This window comes from Lissotriton helveticus, chromosome 6 (assembly GCF_964261635.1).
Source record: "Lissotriton helveticus chromosome 6, aLisHel1.1, whole genome shotgun sequence".
NCBI lineage: Eukaryota > Metazoa > Chordata > Amphibia > Caudata > Salamandridae > Lissotriton > Lissotriton helveticus.
In genome coordinates this window covers 949758644-949783840 of record NC_136067.1, presented here as the reverse complement: position 1 = coordinate 949783840, position 25197 = coordinate 949758644, and the positions used below count along the sequence as shown (strand labels likewise).

At 47.1% G+C, this 25197-nt stretch overlaps 1 protein-coding gene across 1 annotated transcript in view; it reads right to left on the bottom strand.

Moving 5' to 3' along the window:
• The window catches only part of HEATR1 (HEAT repeat containing 1), a 412033-nt gene that overhangs the window by 67922 nt on the left and 318914 nt on the right, over positions 1 to 25197 (bottom strand). The window contains exons 30-31 of the mRNA XM_078648603.1: positions 16813 to 17043; positions 10807 to 10936 (exon numbers count right to left, since the gene is read on the bottom strand). Of these exons, the coding sequence (XP_078504729.1) occupies positions 10807 to 10936; positions 16813 to 17043 (361 nt within the window). The remainder of the gene's footprint in view (positions 1 to 10806; positions 10937 to 16812; positions 17044 to 25197) is intronic.

The window sequence follows — 25197 nt, the reverse complement described above, 5'->3', positions numbered from 1 at the left end:
AGTAAGACAGCCAGGGGCCTATGGGCTGAAAAGATGTTTCAGCACAAATAATCTTAAATACAACTTAAACTGGAACGGATGGCAGCCATACCGTGCTCGGCTCCCTCGCGGTACTGGAGGGGAAGATTGCCTCTGTCTCAATAGAGGTCAGTTTGCTTCACACAAATTTACCATGGTAACCGATAAAGTAAAATCTGCAAAGCAATGCACAGGCACTCTGCAAAAGGAAGTTAAAACCATCAAGGATCAAATGACCATAATGATGACAGAGATGAAAGCACAAGAGGATAGGGTGGAGGACACAGAGGCGAGAAGGTCCTTGGGGAAAACGGCCAAAAGACTATACAGATTGTCACAAAGGAAATATAGGGAATGGTTGCACAAGGTGGGAGATAAGGCTGGCAAGCTACTTGCCTGGATACTAAGCATAGAGAAAGGGGCACTCTAGTGCTGGTCCTGCCGCAACCGGACAGGAGTACAGCCACCACAAAGGTCGCAATCAGCTTACTGTTCCAGGAACACCTCTAAGGGCTAGATGTAGGTAATGAATATGCTACTTACCAGTATGCATCTGTTCTTGGCATGTAGGGCTGCTAACATTCATATCTTAGCATTAGATCGCCGCCTAGTGTTGGGTCCGGATGATCGCACATTGTTGTCCTGGAAGAGTCTTCGAAGTATCCTGAGATAGGTGGCTCCTCCCCTGGACTACAGTGTGCATGGGCATCGGCTCCATCCCCAGATTATTTTTCGCCATTGTGGCAGAAGATGGAGTGAAAAGTGTAAAGGATGTCCATGCTAATGATTGAATACAATAGTACATCTGCAGCTGCGACAGGCACCGGGGAGGAGGGTGGGCGATATGAATGTTAGCAGCCCTACATGCCAAGAACAGATGCATACTGGTAAGTAGCATATTCAGTTCGAGGCATGTGGGCTGCTAAATTCATATCTTAGCATAGAATACATAGCAGTCCCTCCATCAGCGGCGGTTGCCCGTGCCAGCTGCAGAAACCTGAAAAAGTGTCTTGAGAACAGCCTGCCCTACAGCAGCTTGCTGCTTGGAATGCACATCAACACAGTAGTGTTTTGTAAAGGTATGTGGTGTAACCCACGTGGCTGCTCTGCAAATGTCCTCTAAAGGAATGTTCCCTAGGAAAGCCATGGATGCCCCCAATTTGCGTGTGGAGTGCGCCCTTGGGGGTATCGTTAAAGTGCGCTTGGCCTTTTGATAACAGATTTGGATGCATTTAACAATCCACCTGGCTATTCCTGCTTTGGAAATAGGGTTGCCTTTGTGTTGTGGTGCGAAGGCAACAAAAAGTTGTTTTGTTTTCCTAAAGGGTTGTGTTCTGTCTATGTAGTACATCAATGCCCTCCGTACATCTAAGGTATGGAGCATTCTTTCCGCCACCTTTTGTGGGTTTTGGAAGAATGCCGGCAAGTCAATAGTTTGGTTGAGATGAAACTGTGACACCACCTTCGGAAGGAATTTGGGGTTAGTGCGTAGCACTACCCTATTTGGATGAATTTGAATGAAAGGCTCTTGGATTGTGAGCGCTTGTAGCTCACTAACCCGCCTCAGTGACGTAATAGCTATCAGGAAAGCTACTTTCCACGTTAGGAACTGGAGTTCACACGAGTGCAGTGGCTCAAATGGTGGTCCCATCAGTCTGGTGAGGACCACATTGAGGTTCCACACCGGAGCTGGTGGTGTTCTTGGGGGAATGACTCGTTTCAGACCTTCAAGGAAAGCTTTAATGGCAGGCACCCTGAAGACAGAGAGATGCTGCCTGTTCTGAAGATAAGCTGCTATGGCGGATAGATGTATCCGAATGGAAGTGTACGCTAGATTGCACTTGTAAAGATGCAACAGATAGCAAATGATGTTAGGGATAGATGCATCTAGCGGGTTGATGTCATTGGCTGTACAATAAATGACAAAGCGCTTCCATTTTGCAGCATAGCATGCTCTGGTAGTTGGCCTCCTTGCCTCCTTGATGATGTTCATGCATTCTGGAGGCAGGTTAAGGTATCCAAACTCTAGGACTTCAGGAGCCAGATCGCAAGGTTGAGCTGTTGCGGATCTGGATGCTGAATTTCTCCATGGTTCTGCGTCAAAAGTCTGGGCGTGAGGCGCAGTCTCTGATGCGGCACCACTGAGAGTTCGAGGAACGTGGTGTACCACGCTTGGCGCGCCCACGTTGGAGCAACCAGGATGAGAGTCATCGCGTGCTGCCTTAGTTTTCTTGCCACCAGCGGTATCAGAGGGGCTGGCGGAAAAGCGTACGCAAATTTGCCTGACCAGTTCATCCATATCGCATTCCCCTGCGACTGTGGGTGAGGAAACCTGGCGGCAAAGTGTTGGCATTTTGCGTTTTCTTTTGTGGCAAACAGGTCTATCTCCGGATGACCCCACTGCTGGAAGTACGGGTGGAGTACAGATGGGTGTAACTCCCACTCGTGCATTTGATGGCTGTATCTGCTGAGCAGATCCGCCATCTGATTGTCCTTGCCCGGGAGGTGTTCTGCCATGAGGAAGATGTTCCTCTGAATGGCCCACCGCCACATGCCCTGAGCCAGATGAGACAGCTGTGGCGAGTGGGTGCCCCCCTGCTTTTGAATGTAGTACATCGCGGTCATGTTGTCCGTCCGGACTAACACTACCTTGTTGCACAGATGTACAATGAAGGACTTGAGCGCCATGAAGATTGCCATCAGTTCCAGATAGTTGATGTGCATCTTCTGTTGCTGCGTCGTCCATAGTCCCTGCACTGTGTAAGTGAGCAGATGAGCTCCCCATCCCTGGAGAGATGCGTCCGTTGTCAGGATATTCTGTGGCACTGGCTCCTGGAACAGTCGGCCCTTGCAAAGGTTGTGTGGAGTCCACCAATGCAGAGAGTCGTATGCCCGACTGGTAACCAACACTAGGTCTGTTAATTGTCCTTGAGCCTGTGTCCACTGATTTGCTAAGCACTCCTGGAGCGGGCGCATATGTAACCGTGCGTGAGGGACTATGAAGATGCAGGAGGCCATCATGCCTATCAACTGCATGAACACTCTCGCTGGAAGCGAGTGTTGTGGTCTGAATTTCTGGATTAGAGACTGCATGCTGTCTATCCTGACTTGGTTTGGTTGAGCCATGGCCGTCAGGGTATTGATCGTCGCACCTAGAAACTGCCGGACATGTGCCGGCTGAAGATGCGACTTTGGGTAGTTCAACGAGAAACCTAGATTGTGAAGGAGGTGAATGGTAGTCGACATGTCCGCGGCGCACTGTTGTTCCGACTTGGCTTGAACGAGCCAGTCGTCCAGGTAGGGGTAGACATGGATGTTCTGCCTCCTGAGGTGCGCTGCTACTGTTGCCAGACACTTGGTAAACACCCTTGGGGCTGTGGTGACTCCGAAGGGTAGGACCTTGAACTGGTAATGCTTGCCTTGGATAGTGAACCTGAGGTATTTCCTGTGGGACGGGTGTAGTGGAATGTGGAAATAAGCATCCTTGAGATCTAAGGTTGCTAAGAAGTCCCCTTGGTTTAACAAGGGAAGAATCTGTTGCAGTGTAAGCATATGGAAATGTTCGGACAGTATATACAGGTTGAGGGGACGTAGATCTAGAATGGGTCTGAGAGATCCGTCCTTCTTTGGAATAAGGAAGTACAGGGAATATACCCCTGTGCCTTCCTGTCCCACTGGCACGAGCTCGATTGCGCCTTTTTGCAGCATCGCCACTACTTCCTGCTGCAATAAGTGCAAGTGCTCTGCGGACATAGGCCTTTGCCTTGGTGGAATGTTGGGTGGAGTGGATTTCAACTCTAGACAATAACCGTACTGGACTAGTTGTCGCACCCACCTGTCTGTGGTGATGTTTCTCCAGACGGGCAGGAACTGCTGCAGTCTCCCCCCCGACAGGTGTCAAGTGGTCGGGGGGTAGTGACAGAGAGTCACTGTTTGCTTGGGGTAGAGGAGCGGGAGTTGTTGTTCCCTCTGCCGCGTCCTCTGGTGCTGTTTCCTCGGTAACCCCCCTTGTTCTGTTTGGTGTACGAGGATTGTGCTCCACCTCTCGAGAATTGCGATTGTTGACCCATCTGTCCTCTGGTGACTCCACGCGCACCTGAGCGACGAAAATTATTGCCACGAAACTGTTGTGACTGTAGGGCCCCCATTGACTTAGCAGTTTCGGTGTCTTTTTTAATTTTTTCTAGGGTGGTGTCAACATCTGCACCAAACAGTCTATCAGGATTGACTGGCTGATTAAGTATGGTTGTCTGGATATCTGGTTTAAACCCTGATATGCGGAGCCAAGCTGGCGTCTTAGCATGACGCTAGTGTTGATAGCCCTAGCTGCTGTGTCTGCGGCGTCAAGTGCACACTTGATGGCTGCGTTGGAGATCAGTTTTCCCTCCTCTATAAGCAGTTTGGTGCCCTCTTGAAACTGCGGAGGCAGGTGTTGTATAATCTGCTCTAGGGTGTCGTAATGCGCCCTATCGTAACGTGCTAAGAGTGCTTGTGTATTTGCAATACGCCAAAAATTGGCAGCTTGTGCAGCTACTCTTTTGCCTCCTGCCTCTAGCACCTTGGACTCTTTGTCCGGGGAGGAGCTTCACCCGTCGTCTGGGAGTTGGCCCGTTTCCTGGCATTTGCGACCACAAGAGAGTCCAGTGGCAACTGTCCCCGAATGTATGCAGGGTCTGCAGGTGCTGGTCTGTACTTTTTTTCGATACGTGGATTGACCACTCTCGCTCTGGTAGGCTCTTTAAAGATGTCCGCAGCATGCTTGAGGACCCCTTTGAGCATAGGCAGCGTCTTCACTGATCTTTCAGAGACTGAAAAAGTGTCAAATAGAAAGTCTTCTTCAACTGGGTCAGCATGCATGTCCACATCATGATTAGCAGCTGCCCTCTCAATGAGTGCATGAAAACCTGCAGAGTCCTCTGTTGGGGATGCACATGCACTGAAAGGCTGTGGGTCTTGCCCCACACTTTGGGTGCCTTGGTCACCAATGTCATCATATGAATCTGGCTGTGCATCTGGTTCATTGATGGGGAAGGTGTATTGGTCATCCTCATCATATCCCTCACCCTCAGAGTGATCTGGTGAGGGTGTAGGGCTCCACCTTGGAGGAGGCTGGATAGGTTCTATGAGGCTTGAAGCGTCTTGAGGAAGCCTTTTCTTCTTCAGGGGGATGACATAGGAGTCCACTGGCTCTGAAGTGATCCTCCTTTTGTAAAGGGTCAATTTGCCTGTGTCGGCGTCGATAAAACGCTCAGAATCCTCTTCTGAGTCGAGTACCCGACTTGAAAGTGCCCCCGAAGAATCCGACTTCTTTGGCGTCGATTTCGTTGAAAAGGCCTTCGGCGCCTCCTTTGGTGGCAGAAGGAAAAGAAGTTTACTCGCAGGCTTTGCCGGAGTGTGTGGCGATGGCATCGGAGCCGACGTAGCAGCGGCCTTCTCCCTGATTCTCTGTAGTGAAGAGGCGATGAGGGACGCTTCACATGCAGTGGCCTTTTGCGCCGACGAGGATGGCTTGACTTTCCCCTCGGATCCGACGTCTTGGCCCTTCTGAGTCTTGGACGAAGATGCTGCCGCCGCCGACCCAGAGTCCTTGGACCGATGCGCAGATGTGCCAGCCTTCGATCCGTGTGCTTGTGTCGCCTCCGTGTCCACCACGCGTCCGACTAACGAAGTCCCAGTCGGAACCGGTGCCGTGCCGCTGGCTTTGGCGTGCTTGGACGGTGTCGCAGCGGTTGACCCGTGCCGACCACCCTTCTTAGAGGATCCCTCCTCTGGCGCCGACTTCGACCCTGTGGAATCGACCGATTTCTTCGACTTCTGTGGACCGGAGGCCGACGGAGTCGATGAAGTGGCCGGTGCGGTAGCTTTCATAGGTACGGCCGCCATTTTAGGGACGCTCGAGTCCATAAGTTTCGGTTTCGTTTTCGGGTCGGCCATTTTAGGTGTTGTCGATACCGTAGGTTTCGGTTTCGAAACGTGCTGCGCCGCAAGTGTGTCCGTGGCCGGGCCTGAAGGCGGGGCCGTGGCTTGCGGTACGGGGTCTTGGGTAAGGCCAACAGGCGATCCCGTGACCCGATCGTGATCTTCGTAACCTTCGGGGCATAGCTCGTCCCCTGAGCTATCTTCCGCGGCCCCATAAATCTCTTCGACGTCCCCTACCTCGTCGACGTATTCAAGGCCTTGACCCACGACTCCGTCGTCGTCTACCGGATCCGCCTCGACCTCAGTCTCGGGCGGGGAGATTTGGAGATGATGACTCTGGTCCTCCTCTTCTTGGTCGCCGAAAATGTTTTCCGGATCCGGGGCCGCTTGTCTGGCCTCCAGGCGCACCGCGCGCCGAAGCTTGAGAGTCTTCTTAGACCTGAATTGTGCGCAGGCCTTGCACTTTCCGTCGTCATGGTCTGGTGAAAGGCATTTGTTACAGACGGGGTGCAAATCTATATGTGGGTATTTGGACCCACAGAGCGGACAGTACTTAAACGGACTCCGCTCCATGCTGGAAAGTTGCAGTCGTGTCGCGATGAGAAGGCCTCGATGTCCGAAGAGTGAAAAAACTCCGCTGAATCCGACTCCAAGAGACGGAAGAACTCGAGACCGTGCGCAAACAATACCGACGCTATGAAACCAAGGCCTTTTGGCCTTAAAAAGTTAGTTTTTCTCGGTTCCGACAGAGAGAGGTCGAGACCGCATCCGAACCCAATGGCGGAAAAAAACAATCTGGGGATGGAGCCGATGCCCATGCGCACTGTAGTCCAGGGGAGGAGCCACCTATCTCAGGATACTTCGAAGACTCTTCCAGGACAACAATGTGCGATCATCCGGACCCAACACTAGGCGGCGATCTAATGCTAAGATATGAATTTAGCAGCCCACATGCCTCGAACATCAGATTTACAGCTTCATAAATACCGAATTTTACCGATTCGGTATTCATGAATCGGTAAATCTGATGTAGGTATTCATGCGGTAAAAAATACCGAATCGGTAGCATTCGGTATTTGCCATGGATTCCTATGGGCCTTGAAGCCCATAGGAATCACTGGCAAATACCGATTCTGTAATTACAGAATCGGTAAAAATACCGAATTGCCAAGGGGGACAGGGTGTCACTTTGACACCCTGTAGCACCCCTGTTTTTGCCTTGTGTGCAATGTGACACACATACATGCCCTTAGGGCATGTATGTGTGCCACATTGCACAGGTGTACATGCACAGATGTGCATGTACACAGAAATTCGTAATTTACCATGCAACAGTATTACATGGTAAATAACGAATTTCTAAGGGCCTGTGGCACGGTAAACTGTGCCACCTACATTTGGAATTACAGAATCGGTACATTTACCGATTCGGTAATTTTACCGAATCGGTAAATATACCGATTCTGTAATTTTCAGCCCCCTGCATAGCAAAACCCAAATACCAGTCGGTAACGGCCAAAATCGGCCATTACCGACCGGTAATTGGCGACCTACATCGGGCCCTTAAGTGCGGTATACCAGAGTGTTCGACCCTGGAAGATAGGCACTCCGAGAGGAACTGGAGGTAGACATCTCTTTGGAGATATTTCGGAAGCCATGTGAGCACTATCCAAACAAAGCTCCTGGAAAAGATGGCTTTGTCTCGGAAGAAGCCAGCTGGATGACAGCACACTGCCTAAAACTCAATGCAGATAAAATAGAGATTCTAATACTTGGTGGAGTGGAATACATTTGAGATGATTCTTGTTTACACTGGGTGCTTTGACACAGACCCCAGTGGACCAGCTCCCTGCCCTCGGCTTTCTGAGGGAAACAGACAAATGCAAATACCTTTGCATCCTAGTGGTGGCGACGTCAGTGTCGCAATACGCCTATAATGTGGAGAGAATGTTCCAAGGATTACACTCGTCTATTCGGTTCTGGGCTGACGTGCCCCTATCCACTATGGGGAGAGTGCCTATAGCTAAAATGGTGTTTCTTCCCTGACGCCGCAATACAATCCAGAGGACCTCGTCTACCAGCCCACGAGCTGCATTCAGGCAGCTAAATAGCCTTTTCAGCTCACTGACATGGGTGGCAGAAGAAGTCGGGAGCGCTCGATATGTTGAAACAGAATCACCAGGATAGGGAACAGGGGCGGAGTTTGCCAGATACTGAACTCTATTATTACCCAGAACACATTTAGTGTGCAGCTAAATGGATAGCAGATTAGGACAATTGAGAAAGAAGACTATAATGGTGGATGCATAGGACATTCTCTTGATAGAAGTATTACTAAGCAATGCCAGTCTAGGGGAGGACTTTCCCTTCCTGGTGCAACATACTGCTAGAGTCTGGGAATGGAATTTCAAAGGTGCTTCGAAGAACGCCCTTCTGCAGGAACTTAGATTTATGCGTGCTGAAAAATTAAAAAATATTGGGTCCACCATGTTCATCGCTTAGTGGCAGCAGATTGCCGGAGGATCTATAGCCTGGAGAGCGATTTGTCTCCTACCAGGAGACTCCGGCGGCTTGTGCCTCGGGCCGGGCCAATTGTAGCACAATTGGCGCAAACTTTAGCACCACTGTACGTCTCTAGTAAATGGCACCCCTGGTACCTAGGGGCACAGTTACTAAAGAGGGTCCCTAAGAGCTGCAGCATTTATTATGCCACCCTGAGGGACCACCATACAAATTGCATTTAGCCTGCCATTGCAGACTGCGTGTCATGGTGCAACCTATGAGTGAAAACATGAAATGGCATACTGTGTGCCATGCCAAAGTCACTGGATGAAATGTATGCAAGTCACCCCTACAGCAGGCATTGTAGCCCTAAGGCAAGGTGCATTATATTACATGTGAGGACATATCTACATGAGCAGATGAGCGCGGAACATCTTAAGTATATGTACTGGGCACTGGTCATTAGGAGTTCCCAAGCTACATGATGAAACCTATGGTGTTTGGTATCAAACACTTTGTCTTTATAAATCCCTACTGTTGCCAGTATTGCATTTATTATGAAATGCACCAAGAGGGCACCTTAAAGGTGCCCCCTGAAAAACCTACCACTATCTAGTGTGCTGGTTGACTGGTATCGACCAGCCTGCCACCAGAAATGAGTTTCTGACCTCCTGCAGGTGAGAGCCCATGCTCTCTGAGGCCAGAAACAAAGCCTGCTCCAGGGTAAAGTGTTTACACCTCCTCGAGCAGGAAGACTAGTGATTTAGCATATCAAGGCCAAGGGCTTCAAACCCTCTGTCACCTTTGATATGAGACCATGGCTTACCCCAGACCTGGGTGATACCATCCCCAGCCCTGATGCTTATTTGGCAAAAGGATAGGCGGGAAATTAGCTATGCAGTAGTCGTGTTGCAGCACCAGGCTAATCAGGAAGGCTACCTGATGTTATTCACGAAAAAAGGATTCCACCATCTTGGTATAGGTGGAATTAGGAACGCTGGGACTGGGTTATGTCCACTCCCCACAAGAAGTGGTCATTGGGTGTGTGTGGGGTGGGGGGAATGACCCCAAGGTTAAGTCACCCATTGGCTACTACCCTTCAGTCCCCTTAAAGCCCATAAATTGCATATTTAGGTGACCTTGGGCACCTTAGAAGTGCCCCCTGAAAACCTGCCAACCTTTCGTGCACTGGCTGACTGGACTAGACTAGCCTGCTCCCACAGACAGGTTTCTGAACCCCTGCAGGTGACAGCCCATGCTCTCTCAGGGCAGAAACAATGCCTGCTCTGGCCGGAGGTGTGGTCACCTCCTCCAAGCAAGATGGCTAAGTATTCAGCATATCAAGGCGGGAGGCTTCAAAGGCCTCTGCTGCCTTTAATATGCGACCCAGACTTCCCCCGGAAAGGGGAAATGCCACCCCCTACCCCAGGCCCATTTGGCACTAGGACAGGCAAAACATTTAGCTAGAAGGGAGGCGTGTTACTCATCAAGCTAGTTCTAACCCTAAGGTGGGCTACCTGATGTGAACATTAAAACTAGAATTCCACCATGTTGGTTTTTGGTGGAATGAGGCTCACTGGAACAAGGTTATGGACACTTGCAACAGGAAGTGATCATATAGAGGGTGTAGTCACCGTAAAGGTAAGTGGCCCACTGGCTCTACTACCTGTCACTTCCCTTAACGTCCCTAAATTGAGTATTTAGGGGCATCCCTATGCCAGGAACTTAGATTTCGATGGGTCCAGAAGAAGAGGACAAAGAAGAGCCATTAAAGAACGAGAACTGAAGACTTGCTGTGGACTTTTGGTGCCAAACCCTGCCTGCCTGAACCAGTCTCGACAATCGTGACCCAGTGACTCGCCCTGCAGCTGAGTAACTATTTACTCACCTCTGAAATTCAATATTTAAATAAAGTACTTACTTAATAAGAAAGTTCTTGGTATCAAAATATATATATAAAAATACAACTTATTTTTCTAAATTGGTCTCAGATATATTCCAGAGAGTGTGTCTCATATATTACCTCTGCAAGTACAACAAATGTTTAGTACAGCCCTCTGATAAGCCCAAACTACTTCCCCCACAGTGCCACAAAAGAGCATTTAGTGTTATAATTTTTGCCTCTGTAAACCAAAAAGGGTTGCCTGGACTCTTTAAACAGCGTACCTCGTTTTGATCCACTATATAAAGTTTCAGCGTCCTACAGCATTGATCCTGGCTAAAACAATTCATAATGACTCCGAAAAGCAGCAAGGCACATTATAGTGAAGATAGTGTAAATGTAGTTGAGTTTATAACATCATACATTTATTATACCATAACCTTGCCAGCATTATGATCTACAACAGGATCTAATTCTATTGTTACCTTCATCCTTATTTTTTGGCAGCTTTGTCAGATATTGCAGTATCTTTATCAAGCTTTGTAGTTGATCCTGCACACTGAAATCACAGCACACAGAAATCCAAAACTCGGTGTCCAGCTCCAATACTGCATCCTGTTACAGAAAAGAAGTGGGGACCAAATAAGACTCCCTTTTTTTTTCTTTTTTTATAGAAAACACATTTTGGAGGAAAAGAATAGAAAAAAATGAAGCTTTTATGGCAAACGAAATTGGCAAAGACACCAACAATGTCAAACCAATGTATAAATTTACCTATCACCAACAATCTACTACATTTATATATGAAATTTGCCAAAGATGTGATATTTACAATGGAAAAAATCATATAAAACAGGCAATATACCGGGGAGTGTTGTTCAAAAAAAGTAAAAGTTGCCTGGTCCATGTGTACATTTTTAAAGAGGTCCTTGTCCTTAGAAAATTGACAAATCTTCCTTTATTAACCATGGACCTCCTTCAATAAGTATTGAGAATGCTTGCGTTCTGAACACCAACCCCTCCCAGCAATTAGAACATTTCTATGATGGAACAGGCATGGTGGGAGCAGGTGGATAATAGAGGAGTTAGGGAAAATGTGGGAGGAGAGAATGTGAGGTCAGATCTTAATGTCAGGGTGGTCCAGGTAGGCAGTAGCTGTGGGCATATTATGTCTGGGCAAATGTAGTAGCAATCCGTGCACTTTTTGGCAAATGAAGCCAGTAATCTCGGTCAGCCTTGTAGGACTTAAAGAATTATTTACAGATGTTTGGAGGTTCTCCTTAAAAAAACTTTTAGAAAATTGATATGCAAATTGTATAATTGTAAGCACATTAGTTTTGTAATCAAAACTTTATAAAATTTCAATACTACTTTACAGCGGGATCAATAGCAATTGCTTGTTACCTACTGCTGTTGATAACATTTCCTGACTGCTCCAATTGACTTCTTCCAGAATAGAGTTCCAAGGACTTTGAACCTCGGTCTGATGGGCACTTGCAGGAGCAATTTTCAAACTGCATCCATAGAAAACAGTAAACCTGTACTGGCTAGGAACGGGTGAGTAAGTGAGAGAGAATGTATTTGAGAGTGTGCGTGTGTGTTTTTAAAAACACACTCTAAGGACCAAGCTTGTCCTCACAGTATTGGTAAACAGTGTTGGTAAGGTATAGGTTACTTACTCTGTAAGCATCTACTCGTAGAGTGTAGTTCTGTAGATTCATATGCTTAGCGAATGCCTACCATCTAGTGTTGGGCTCTGACATTTGCAACTTGTTTTTCTTCGAAGAAGTCTTTCCAGTTACGAAGTATAGGGGACTTCTCCTATAGTCTGCACTGATCAGGGTCATCGCCTCCACTGTTAGATAGTTTTTGCCTCATCGGGGCAGCTTGATATAGGAGCAGTATAGAGATGGTGAAGATGAACATGCAAGATATAGTTTAATAAGAATACTGTGTATGTGAACCATTGGCTTCCGGGGAGAAGGTTTGTTGCATATGAATCTACGGCACTACACGCTACGAATAGCTGCTGTAAGAAAGTGCCTCTTTTCGCCATGGTCCCTCCCACACACTCTTTGCCTGGTACTGATGCAGCTTTGACTGAAGGTGAACTGGGGTCCTGCTAACCAGGTCCCCCAGTGCCAGTGCTCTTCCCTAAAACAAGGTAAAATGTTCAATTGTCCACCATTTGGCATGGATGTTAGCAATCCTGCAAGTCCCTGGTGAATGGTACACCCTGGTACCTAGGGCATGGATAGTAAAGAGGGACCCTAAGGGCTGTATCATGCATTATGCCACCCTAAGGGACCCACGCACAAACATGCAGACTGCCCATTGCAAGATGCGTGGAACGGCGCAAACCATTTTAAAAACACGACATAGCACACACCCCGAGTGCTATGCCCAAAGAGACTGCATACAATATATGTAAAGTCACTCCTACATAAGGCCTCTGAGCTCTAAAGCAGGGTGCATTATTTTTTATGTGAGGACATATTTGAATGAGCAGATATGCTCTTGTGATGTCTCGTTCAATTACTTGATATTGCAAATGAACAGGGAAGCCATCTTAAGGTATGTACTGGGTACTGGTCAAAACTAGTCACCCATCTACATAATGGCTTCTCTGAAACATATGGTGTTTGGTATAAAACACTGTGTACTCATAAACCTGCACTGATTCGAGTGATAAATGTATTAATACATGTACCTAGAAGGTACCTTAGAGGTACCCCCTGACCCACACTAGTCATCTAGTGTGCTGGCTGACTGGTCTTGTACAACCAGGCACCACAGACTAGTTTCAGAATACTTAGGAGGTGAGAGCCCAGCTCACAGAGCTAAAAAACAGTCCCTGATCTGGCAGGAGGTGCTTACAGGTGTTTTGTGACAGGCTCTATGGTCCCCTTTTGAAGCAGAGTTTGAACCTCCTCTTCTAAGAGTGAGAGGTGTTCTGTTGACAATTTGTGTTCGAGGTGGGATATTGGGAGAATGAGATACAAGTTCGAGACAATATCCGTCTTTTTTATTGAAAGGACTCACTGATCTGATTTAATCTGCACCCATTGTCTGTGGTAGTCCTGTAGTCTCCCTCCTACTGGTGTTAAGTGTGGAGGCGGGGGAGGCAAAGTCTGTTTAATGGAAGTGGTCCCTTTGGAAGTGGATCCACGACTTAAGCCTTTGTTACCCCTGCAGTGTGATCTATAGTAAGACCCTCTAGTGTATTGTGAGTGATAGGGGTTTTGTTTCTTTTGGGGGGTGGACGTGTCTGGAGGTGTGTGTTTTGGATACCCCTCTGTATTGGCAATTCCGAAAGGAACTTCTATGTAGGTATATTTGAAGGGCACCCATAGCTTTTGCCGTAACGGTGTCCTTTATTTTCTCTAACATTTTATCTACCTGTGGGCCAAATAAATGTTCCCCATCAAATGGTAGGATGAGTACATATTGCTGGACATCAGGTTTAAAACAGGATACTCTGAGCCAGGCATGGCGCCTAATAATAATGCTGGTGTTTACCTCCCTTTCGCTGGTGTCTGCTGCATCTAATGGGCATTGTATTGTGGCATTGGAAATTATTTTTCCTTCTTCTACTGATTCTTACCCTCGATGTTTATATTGATCAGGGAGATGCTGGAGTAAATCCTACATTTCATCCCATTGCGCCCTGTTACATCTAGATAGAAGGTCCACGGAGTTAGCAATTCTAAGGTGGTTGGCTTCTTGGGCTGCCACACATTTACCAGTTGCATCATACTTTTTCCTCTCCTTATTGATGGGACGGGCATCACAAGTATCTTGTGATTCGGCCTTTTTCCTAGCTGTATGCACTATCAGTGAGTCTGGAGGGACATGCCCCTTGATGTAAGTCAGTTGGTGAGGGTTTGTACTTTTTGTCAACCTGTTGTGTTCTAACCCTTGATTTTATGGGATGCACAAAGATTTCTGCTGTGGGTTTAAGCATAGCCTTTAACATTGGCAAGAACTCAACAGTGTGCTGTGATTGTGAGAGTGTTTCGACAAGAAACTAGTCCTCATCTTGGAGGGAATGCATGTTTAACTCATGGTATTGTGTAGCACTGAGCAGAACCTTAATGGTAAGTAGTAGAGTCATCCGGTGGGGAAGGTATAGAAGGGTATAGGACTGGGTCTGTATTCCCGTGACAATCAAAATCATACTCATCCCAGGGCTAATCAATATCCCCGGAGTCACCTTGTGGATCGGGGAAAATGAAGGTGCATCATAGGGGTCAATATGATGATCTATATATGTTCCACTAAGGATGATGTGGGTGACCCTTGTGATTGAGGGGAGCACCATGGTGATGTTTGACGAACTGAAGGAGTTGACATTAGTGGAAGAGTAGGAGATGGAGGAGTGAGTAAAGGTAATGGAGCAGGTGGGGGAAGAGGTGGTATTTCTAGAGGAAATGTTATAGGGCTTGTGACCCTTTCCTTTCGCTTTTTGCGCGGAGTATTTGGTAGTTGAGGCCCCATGATCTCCTCTTCAAAATACTTTTTCCTCTTTGGGGGTGTCTTTGTAGGTGGTTTGGTAACCACTCTTTCTGCATCCGGGTTAATGAACAGGGTATTTTGCTTGGCTTTGAGGTGTTCTTGCAATCTGGTGAGGATAGGCTCAACCAGCCATTCCTTTGGCTCAGTGAAGGTCTTTGCAGGTTTCAGCATCCAAAGTGGTTTGGATTCCGAAGATGTTTTCGGTGGCAAAGTGGACTTGGCATGGAGAGATGTTTTGGGTGCTGAGGGCGTTTCCGGCTCTGAGGGCATCCCAAGTTTTTGGGGCAGCGATTTCTGCTCTGGAGGACTGGAAGGCTTTTCAGGAGTTAATGTATGCATTTTTGGCACCGCCTCCAAAGGGGCTTGTCCTGTTAACTGGTCTGTGCCTTCGCCTCTTAGGTACCTTAGAGGTCTGTTAAGGCTTAGGGACAAGTGTTTGCTCCTTTGCCTTGTGCTGGAAACCTCCATGGCCCGAGGGCAGTGGGGCTCCGTGAACCAGTGTGTGCAGTTTTGTTTGAGCGTGGTAGGCTTACATCAGTGTATTCACATGCCCAGAGTCTTCAGGCTCGTAGTCTAACTCAGCACCGTCTCTACTGCTGGTGAGGAGGATGGGAGTGTCCATTGGCACCCCCTGCGCTTCCATCTCCTCCTCAACATCCTCCTCAGTATGGAGGGTTTGCGGTTGGTCCCCGTGGATATCGGGTGCACCGTCAGCTCGAGTTGTCTGCGTTGCAATGTGTGTGTTCTGGAGATAGGCAAAGGTTGCAGTTTGGTGCATCTGGCGAGGCATTTGGGGCAGAAGCTGAAGAGAGTCTTTTCCATCACTCCGTGTGCGTTGAGTGAAAGAAGATAGCGATAAAGTTTGAAACTGAAGTTAAAAACTGGGCCCAACCTGGGCGGGCGGAACAAAGGGTGTCGAAAAGTACAGTAGTTGCTGTTTTTCTGTTTTATCCGTCGAAGGTTGAAAAGTCGGCCCCTGAAGGAGGCCAAAAGAATGTGATCCCAGAGCTCCAAGATGGATATCCAAAGCCAAACCCGCTGGCGTAGAAAAACAATCTAACAATGGAGTAAATGACCATGCTCAATACAGACTATAGGAGGAGTCAGCATACCTCGTGACTCAAAAGACTTCATCGAAGAAAAACACCCCAGCACTAGATGGCAGTAGTATTTTAAGCATATGTATCTATGGCCAACACATGTTACGAATATAATCTATTTAGGTACTTTCAAGGAACTGCATCAAAAACCTAAAAGTGCACTTATATTTGCTTGGTGCACTGTACAACATACCCCAGTATCAAGAACAGTGTAGATTTAAAATAATAAATGCACACATTCCATGACAGTCCTCGAATTTAGACATATCCTGGTGTGATTTGGTCTGTTGTGGTGTCTTGTTTAGCTGCAGCCTGTAGCATTCCACATGCACTTTAAGTAGGCTAGGCACAAATACCCTAATCTCACGCTATTGTGGAGGCAGATGTTCTCCTGCCACTTCTATCTAAGCTACTGAAAATAATGATAAAATGGCTGATAAAACCTTTAGACTGTTACTACTTGTATTAATGATTTGATAAAGCTCTGTGAATCGAGCGATCAGAAAGTAAAAAAGTATAATCTTAAGGCCTGTGTGTAGCCATCACAGAGTGACTCTGCAGCACAGAAATCAAACGCTTTGGAGATTATAGATTATCTAGCATTTGTTGGCACTTATGGACCCAGTAACCTATCAGGGTGTTCAACAAAATAAAACATAACACAATGGTAACTGGCTGAAACTGGAAATTTGGAGGCCCCTTAAACCAATACAATCTTAATTTGGCAAAAATAGGGTTTTCATAAAGTGAACCAGAATGGATTTGGCATTCAATCTATGCTAACAGTTTCCACAATCATAAACCTCACCCAAGAGGTTTGGTCCCTCGTGTGAATCAAATAAATAGAAATATTGCATCACACCGTAATAATCTCACCTTCTCTCCATTACTTGCTGCAGTCACGGTTTTGGTGACATGCTGTTCAAAGAGCAGCACTAGCAGGACCCAGAGGAACCGTTCAGCTCCCACAGTGTCAATCAGCTGCGCAAGGATGGGTACGCGACGGTGCTCAGGCACATGAGGGAGGGCATCAACAAATACATGGATAACTTTACTGACCACCTTCTCCACATCTCCTTTGGTTTTATCAGAATCTCCTTCATTCGCCTGGAAAGAACAAATGAAGTTAGGGAAATAAGCAATCAACAATGCACCAGTGATTACCACACTACCATTTAGAAAATCTCACTTTCTGAAGGATGTAAGCTGAAAGAACAGGGAAATTGTAATTTCTCTTATTGCAAAGCACAGCAAATACAGTTTTAGTACATTATTCAAGGACTCCTCGATCATGCTGTGCCCTATCATGGAACAATATCTTGGTGGATAACTTTTAAAAACTAACAATTAGAACACACCATAAAAAAGGTACAGTAACCTTTCTGAAGTCATGCTCAGTCCATATGTGCAACAAAATTAAAGTTAATACTCAGACCATGATTTACATATTAAGTCCTTTAACATTCATTCATCATACTATGCTATGTTATCTTGTGCATGTGCCTTGTGTCCTATCTCTATTTTTGCAGCCGTGGGCGAACTAGGCAATACTACCCTAAGGAGGAGGCAACACTTAGTTATTGACCGGGGTGGAGATGAAGAGCTCAGGGAGAGCCAGGTAATCCACTAATGGTCAGTAACTACCTGTATCCATATACAATATTGCCACTGTAAATCAAAGCCTTGAAAGCTCCAGCAGCAAGGAAGTTCCAAACGTTTACCAAACAAGGGGCTAGTCTGGGAGGAGAATGGCAACCCTTCTATGGTTTCATTCATAGCTCTTCGGAGCCTTCACTCCTGATGCTGGTACAGAAAAACTCCTTGGTGAAAGATAGAATTTTTAAACAAAATATTGGCTGATGAGGGTTAGTACTTTCGGTACCTCGAGTTCAAGGCCTGGGTACTTAGGGGTCTCTGCATTTTTCAAATGTCCGTAACATATGGGGCTATCCAAAAACGTACATGGGCTGGGTGGTACATTTTTATAAAGCCACACAGAGGATTATTGCCCAAACAATGCATACTAAGATAGGCAGCAATCGCAGAAAGGGTATTTTCACAGGAATAAACTAGGATTCTGAAATGCCCTAGATAACTAGTGCCCCTGCTGCAGTATGGTCCCCATGCGGAACGACTTCACAGAAGGGAGGGGGGATACGGGGGGAAGGACTGAAGCGGGGGAAAGGGGGGAACCACATATAAGTAGCAGACAAGGCACACAGTTACTGAATTACCTGTTGTATATCTACAACTGTACAATTACTTAATGGTTGTCGGTGTCACAGGCTAATCTTTCCTGAGTCTATAACTTGCTTTCTGAGGGACCAAGCAACTCTCTGACAGCACTCCCGGACTCAGCGAAACCAGGGGCAATGCTGTGCGTCGGGTCTTGGTCGTCGGAATTGCACGACAGCGGTGGTAGCAGCATGAAGATTTGTTCTACCAACTTGCCCCAGCAGGCTTCTTCAGCAGTTGTGTCCCTGTGCTGCCAACAGGAGGGCAGTCAGCTGGCCCTTAGAGTTCTCTTGGATTGACTGGGCTCTGGAGGTGGCTTCTTCTTGAGCAGGACACAACAGGCACAGTCTCCCTCTTCACAACCACCAGGTGCAGTCTCTCTTTTCTGGTCCCTTGGTGCAGCAGGGCAGTCCTTCTGTCCTCCTTACGAGTCAGTCGAGATCTGAGGTCTGGGTGCCAGGATGCCCCTCTTATGCTCAGAAAATGCCCTCAGGGCAGGATGCAGTTGGTAGCCAAAGGGCTACCAGTTTCCCTTCCACCTAATGACCACTTCCAGGGAGTGTGGCATCTGGCTATCCCAGGATGCACCACTCTGCGCACTCAAGATGGCGAGACCCCTCTCCTGGTGTACAGATCTACCTAGCCCAGCCCCGGGGTGTGGCTACTTCAGGGCTACTCTACTTTGGGGAAACCAGTGTGGCCTGTCTACCTCAACAATGCGACAGTGTAGAACGGGGAACTGTGGCAGTCCCCCCCCACACACTTTTTGCCTGGTATCTGGTCTACTTTGATTGAATGTGCACTGGGTTTTTGTTAACCAGGTTCCCAGTGCCTGTGTCCTTTCCCCAACACGAAATCACAATTGGACCAAGTTCAGACACCCCTGTAAGTCCCTAGTAAATGGTACCCCAAGTACGTAGAGCATTGGTACTGAAGGGAGTACCCAAGGGCTACAGCACAAGTTGTGCCACCCTGGGAAGCCTCCCCAAGGCCATGCAAACTGGCACAGCAGCATGCATCCCTTGGTGCATAGAAAAACGAAATGTGTGTAGGAAGCTGGGTTTCTGTTGCAGTAACCCCCCCGCCCACATTTTTTGCCAGACTACTGGTGCACTTTGACTTGATGTGCCCTGGTTCCCTTTTCAATTAGGTTCCCAGGGCCTGTGTTCTTTCCCAAAACGGTACCTTGTACCCCCAAATGGCACCCCTCTTGCCACTTCTAAAATGTACCATGGGTACCAAGGGCCCTGTGGCCAGGGAAGGCCTCCAAGGGTTGCAGCACTTATTGTGCCACCCTTAGAGGCCCTGTAACTTCACACACACAAGCACACTGCCATTGCAGGCTGCGTGTTTTGGTGCAGAACAGAGTGAAGAGTCGACATGGCATAGGGCCACCACCCCTCTAGCTGGGTGTACTATACCAGTGGTGAGGGTATAGGTGCATAAGCCCTGTACCCCTACAGTGTCTTGACCAATTCCTAGACCTTGTAAGTGCAGTAATGCCATTAAGAGTATATGGGGCTGGGAGTTTGTCATTACGAACTCCACAGCACCATAATGGCTTTACTGAAAACTGGGAAGTTTGGTATCAAACTTCTCAGCACATTAAACCCACACTAATGCCGCAGTGGGATTTAATGAAAAATGCACTTAGAGGACATCTTAAAGATGCTCCCTGATAAATGACCAGCCTCTGGTGGATTAGTTGACTGGTACACACCAGCCTGCCACCAGGAGACATGTTTCTGGACCCCTGGGGTGGGAGCCTTTGTTCCCTAAGCCAAGAAAGAAAACCTTTCCTGGGAGGAGGTGGGCCACCTCCCCCAGGCCAGGAAGTGCCATCTGTGGCAGGGGAACTTCAAAGGCCTTGCCACCTTTGCAACATGACCCCCAGCCTCTCCTGCTTTCAGGAGGAGGCCCCCTACCGCCTCCCCTCCTTTTCAGCAGAAAGACAGGCAGAAAAAATTAGCACAGCCTAGAAAGTGTGCCCACCTCTGCCAATTCCACCCCTCAGGTGGTGGAGGCAAGGTGAAGCCCATTCTTCAGTGCCTGCCATCTTACAGATGGCAGGCACTATTCAATCAGGATTAGGGATTGTTCCCACTCCCCTACGTGGGGTGAGCACACCTAGGGTGTAGTCACCCTAAGGTCAGTAGCCCATTGGCTACTGACCTCAAGATCCCCAAAACGCCCATAAATACAGTATTTAGGGGGCAGCCCTGAACCAAAGACAGATTGCCACAACCTAAGAAGAAGGATGGAAGAAGATGCCCAGCAAAGGAGACAGCAGAGAAGAACTGACTTGGCCCCAGCCTTACCGGCCCGTCTGCAGTTTCTAGAGATCCTGCACCAAAAGTCACCATGGCTTGCAGTCAGTGACCTTCAGAACCCCTGGGAGGACGGACAGCCGTCCACATAGACCAGATCTCCTGTGAACAGCAGCTCTGTTCAAAAGAAACAGCCAAGAAAGACTCGAGCCTGCTGAGGACAAAGAAACAACATGCCTGGAACCACCACTGCACCCCACGCCTATGGCCCAAGTTGGAGTGGGCCTCCGGCCACAGCGAGGTCCCCCAGGCACTCCAGTGTTCGAGCCTACCATGGGTTGACCGCTCCAGGACTCCCCGACATCGCCGGCAGCCTCTGCATGGAGACCCCCCTCAACCGCAAGTGGCTCAGTAAGGTGATATCCGACCTCAAAAGACACCCCTGCATCCAGCCGCCCTGCATCCTGGAGAAGAGAATTCGAGGTGCACCTACGCCCCGAGCCCTCCAACTTACCTGCCCAGCTGTTGGTTTCACCTGGAAGACTTCCTGGAACGTGCCTGCAGCCAAAACCGGCAACTCCCATTGAAAACAGGTCACCCGATGACAAAACAGCACCCTGCCGCCCCTGTGGGTGCACATTTTGTGCTAAACTGGATCCCCCTTTGCCCTGAGCTTAAGTTCAGGAGCTTTGCTCCCACAACCTTGTGGCCTACTAGTGAGCAGCCACCAACCAGAGGCCCCCTATCCCCCATTGGAAAACTTGGGACTCAGCACTCAGCACCCGGCCGCCCTAATGCCGCTGAGGGTGTTCTGAAAGTGCATCCTCAACCCTGGGAGAACCCTGGTTCTTACCTCAGAATACCAACACCCACAGACAAGTACCTGTAAACCGATAACTTCAGTTTCTCCTATAGGATTGAATTGACTGGTTTTCTTTGAAAATTCTTTTAAGTGTGGAGTTGGTTTGTATGAAAACTTGAAAAACTACAAATGTACCAAAAGTGAATTACTTATCTTTTGTCTAGGAAATGTCTCAGTGTGATATCTAGGCATATCACACTGATTAGTAAAAGTAACTTAAAAACTAATCCAAGAAGTAACTAGTATTGTAATCTAAAAAAGTAACTGACAATTAATTCTGATTATTGACTTACCAGAAAATCAACCAACTGCATTTGAACCTGCATTCAAATGCAATTAATTACAGAAGTATTGCAAAGTACTATTTCACTTAACCTGATCCAAAATGGCTTGGTTCGAGAAATAAAATAACTAAATAAATATTTTATACAAACAAATTTGTTCAGTCTTTGAATGTCTGGCATCATTTCTTGCCTGAGTTTGTACAATAAATGCTTAACACTACCCTCTGATAAAGCCTTACTGCTCACCCAAACTACCACAAATAGAGAGTAAGGTGCTATCTACTTTTACCTCTGCCTACCTTTGGGGTTCCACTGGACTCTGTGCACACTGTACCTCATTTTGGTAGAGCATATACAGAGCCAGCTTCCTACGAACTAGAATTCAACCATCTTGGTTTTTGGTGGAATTAGGCACACTGGAACAGAGTTATGCCCACGTGCAACAGGAAGTGGTAATGTAGAGGGTGTAGTCATCCTAAAGGTAAGTAGCGCATTGGCTTCTAACGGTCACTTTCCTTAACGCCCTCAAATTGAGTATTTAGGGGCACTCCTATGCCAGGAACTTAGATTTCGACTGATCCAGGGGAAGAGGACAAAGAAGATCCATGAGAGAACAAGAACTGAAGACTTGCTGTGGACTTTTGGTGCCAAACCCTGCCTGGCTGCACCAGTCTCGACAATCGTAAACTATTTATTTCCCTTACCTGCACCAGGCTTGGCTTGGTTCTAGAAATAAAATAACTTCATATTTTTATACAAACAAAATTAGTCTGAGTTCAGACTTTGAGTGTGTGACATCATTTGCTGATTGAGTGTGTACAACACATGCTTAACACTACCCTCTGATAAAGCCTTACTGCTTGCCCACACTAGCACAAATAGTGAGTAAGGCGCTATCTACTTTTACTTCATCCTACCTTTGGGGTTCCACTGGACTCTGTGCATACTATACCTCATTTTGGTATAGTATATACAGAGTCAGCTTCCTACATTGTGCCATGCCAAAGCTGCGCTGCCAAGGTATATATGAGTCACCCCTCTGGAAGGTCTCTCTGCCCTTAGGAAGGGTGCATTATATCTATGGTGAGGACATATCTGCATGAGCAGATATTACAGTTCAATATTAAGTCTATTCTTAATACTGTAAGTGACAGTGAAGCCTTATAGAGTCCATGGGCCCGATTTGCAGAACTAGCTTAAGACAAAATCCTAAACTTACTACCATTTTGGTATTCACAGAAGGCACTTACTCATTTTGGTATTCACAGAAGGCATTTACTCATTTCGGTATTCACAGTAGTTAGGAGTCCTAACTTTAGGACTCCTAAATGCCTTCTGTGAATACCGAAAGTCTTAAAGTTAGGATTTTTTTTAATCAGTTTAGGAGTAGTAAAGTTAGGACTCCTAACTTTAGGACTCCTAAATGCCTTCTGTGAATACCAAAAGTCTTAAAGTTAGGATTTGTCTCAGTTTAGGAGTCCTAACTTTACTACTCCTAAACTGAGAAAAAAGTCCTAACTATAAAACTTTCGGTATTCACAGAAGGCATTTAGGAGTCCTAAAGTTAGGACTCCTAACTTCTGTGAATACCGAAATGAGTAAGTGCCTTCTGTGAATACCAAAATTAGTAAGTGCCTTCTGTGAATACCAAAAATTTAGGATTTTGTCTTAAGTTAGTTCTGTGAATCGGGCCCCATGGGCTGTAAACTCCCCAACCTCGAGGTCCATAGCACCATGAAGGCTTTAATGAACCTAGAAGAGTTTGATATCAAACTACTCCTAATAATAAAACCACCCAGATGCCTGGGTTGAATTCATAAAAAAAATGCACTCTGGGTCCCCTGAAAAACCAACAGCTCTAGTAGTTTCTTGACTGGTTCGAGTCAGCCTGCTGCCTTAAGACGCTGTTCTGTACTGAGATCATTCATATACAAACTAAGAAGGAGAGGGGCTAAAACGCACCCTTGGCGAACCCGCCAACCAATACTAATGTAATCAGAGACTTCGGCTTTGTTACCAAATCTGATTTGTGCCATAGTGTGAGTATGCAAGCAGACCAACAGGTAGACTAAGGTTGGATCCATTTGCAAGTTAATAAGATTGACACAACTTAGCCAGATTAACACAGTCAAAGGCCATTGTCAAGTCCATGAAGGCTAAATAAAGTACAGACTGCTTGGCCGCTGTGTATTTCCCAATAATCAAGTTTAGGTTGAGGTATTGGTCGATCGTGTCTATGCCAATTCAAAATCCAGATTTGCATGTATTTAACAAATTACTTACAGTGACCCAATCTACAACTCTACTGTACAAAACCCTGCCTAACATTTTGGCTGGTATGTCTAGCAGAGAGATTGGGCAGTAACATTTAGGTTCTGCCCTGTTGTCCTTTTTAAAAATTGGAACAATGACTGAGGAAGCCCAAGAGCAGGGAATCAGCAACCTGTTCAGGCTGTTATACACATTCCTCAACAATGGGGCCCAGAGGTCTAAGTTGCACTTAATAATGTCAAGCGGGAAGCCATCTGGCCCAGGTGCTTTCCCTCCCGTACTATTCTGAATAGTGGCCTTCACATTCCTGTAATGAAATGGATGGGAATGATGGAGGACCCCCAGGCCATAGCAGCAGATCGAACGGGTTAGCATTAGAATACATTTTTCCAAAGGGTGCCAATCAGTCCTCCCCAGTTATGTGACAACTAACCACTGATCCACCTTGATCTAGATCTGCATACAGGAAACGGCCTTCCAGAATGACTTGCTGGCCTTTGTGTGAGCAGTGTCTCAGAGAAGAGACCCCTGCTGGGAAATAACTTAATTCCTCCTGTTTATAGTTAATTCATAGGCTTTACGCTGAAAGGCCACTAAGCTCGGTTAAAGGGCTGTGGATTGAAAGGTCCTCGGAGGAGTCGGTCTGCCCGTGAACAACCACGATCAAACCATTGCGGGATCCAGGCTGCGATCTGATAATTGTAGAGCGAGAGAGAGGGAGAGTCTTATCTCCTCACAGAGGGTAACAAAAGAGGCGACAGTTGCTCCACCAGCATCATTCTCTCGAAGACAGTTCAAAACCATCTGCAAATTTGCAGCTACTAACCCATTGAAGAATTTAGATGGATTGGGCGGCTTCCAACATAGCCTAAGGATAACAGTCAATGCATTTAATTTTTCAAAGGCTGGCCTCTCTTGGTACGTCTCTTTGTTAGCACCAGTGTATGCGCGTCCCCAGCCCCCAGTGTTTGCGGCGTTCGAGGAGCCGATTCCGGTCTCCAGGTAGGGATTCGACGACTTTGATCCCACACTCTTTCAGAGGACGCCACTCTTAGGAGCAACAACGAAGGTAGGAAGAAATTCTTCTTTCTTTCGGGGACACCCTCTAAGCTTGGTTTGTATAGTGCCCAAACCCTGAAAAGCATTAAGATAATAGAGGCACAAGCTAAGGGACCAGATAAGTGTATGGAGATAGGAGAGGCTCTCAGGTCAGGCGGCTCAGCGATAACGGTAACAGATATCCATGTACCTAAAATAAATAGATATACCCTTCGAGCAAGAGCAGTCCACTCTTCAAATATCTACATCACCAAATCAGTCTATCCTCTGCATATTTCTCCCG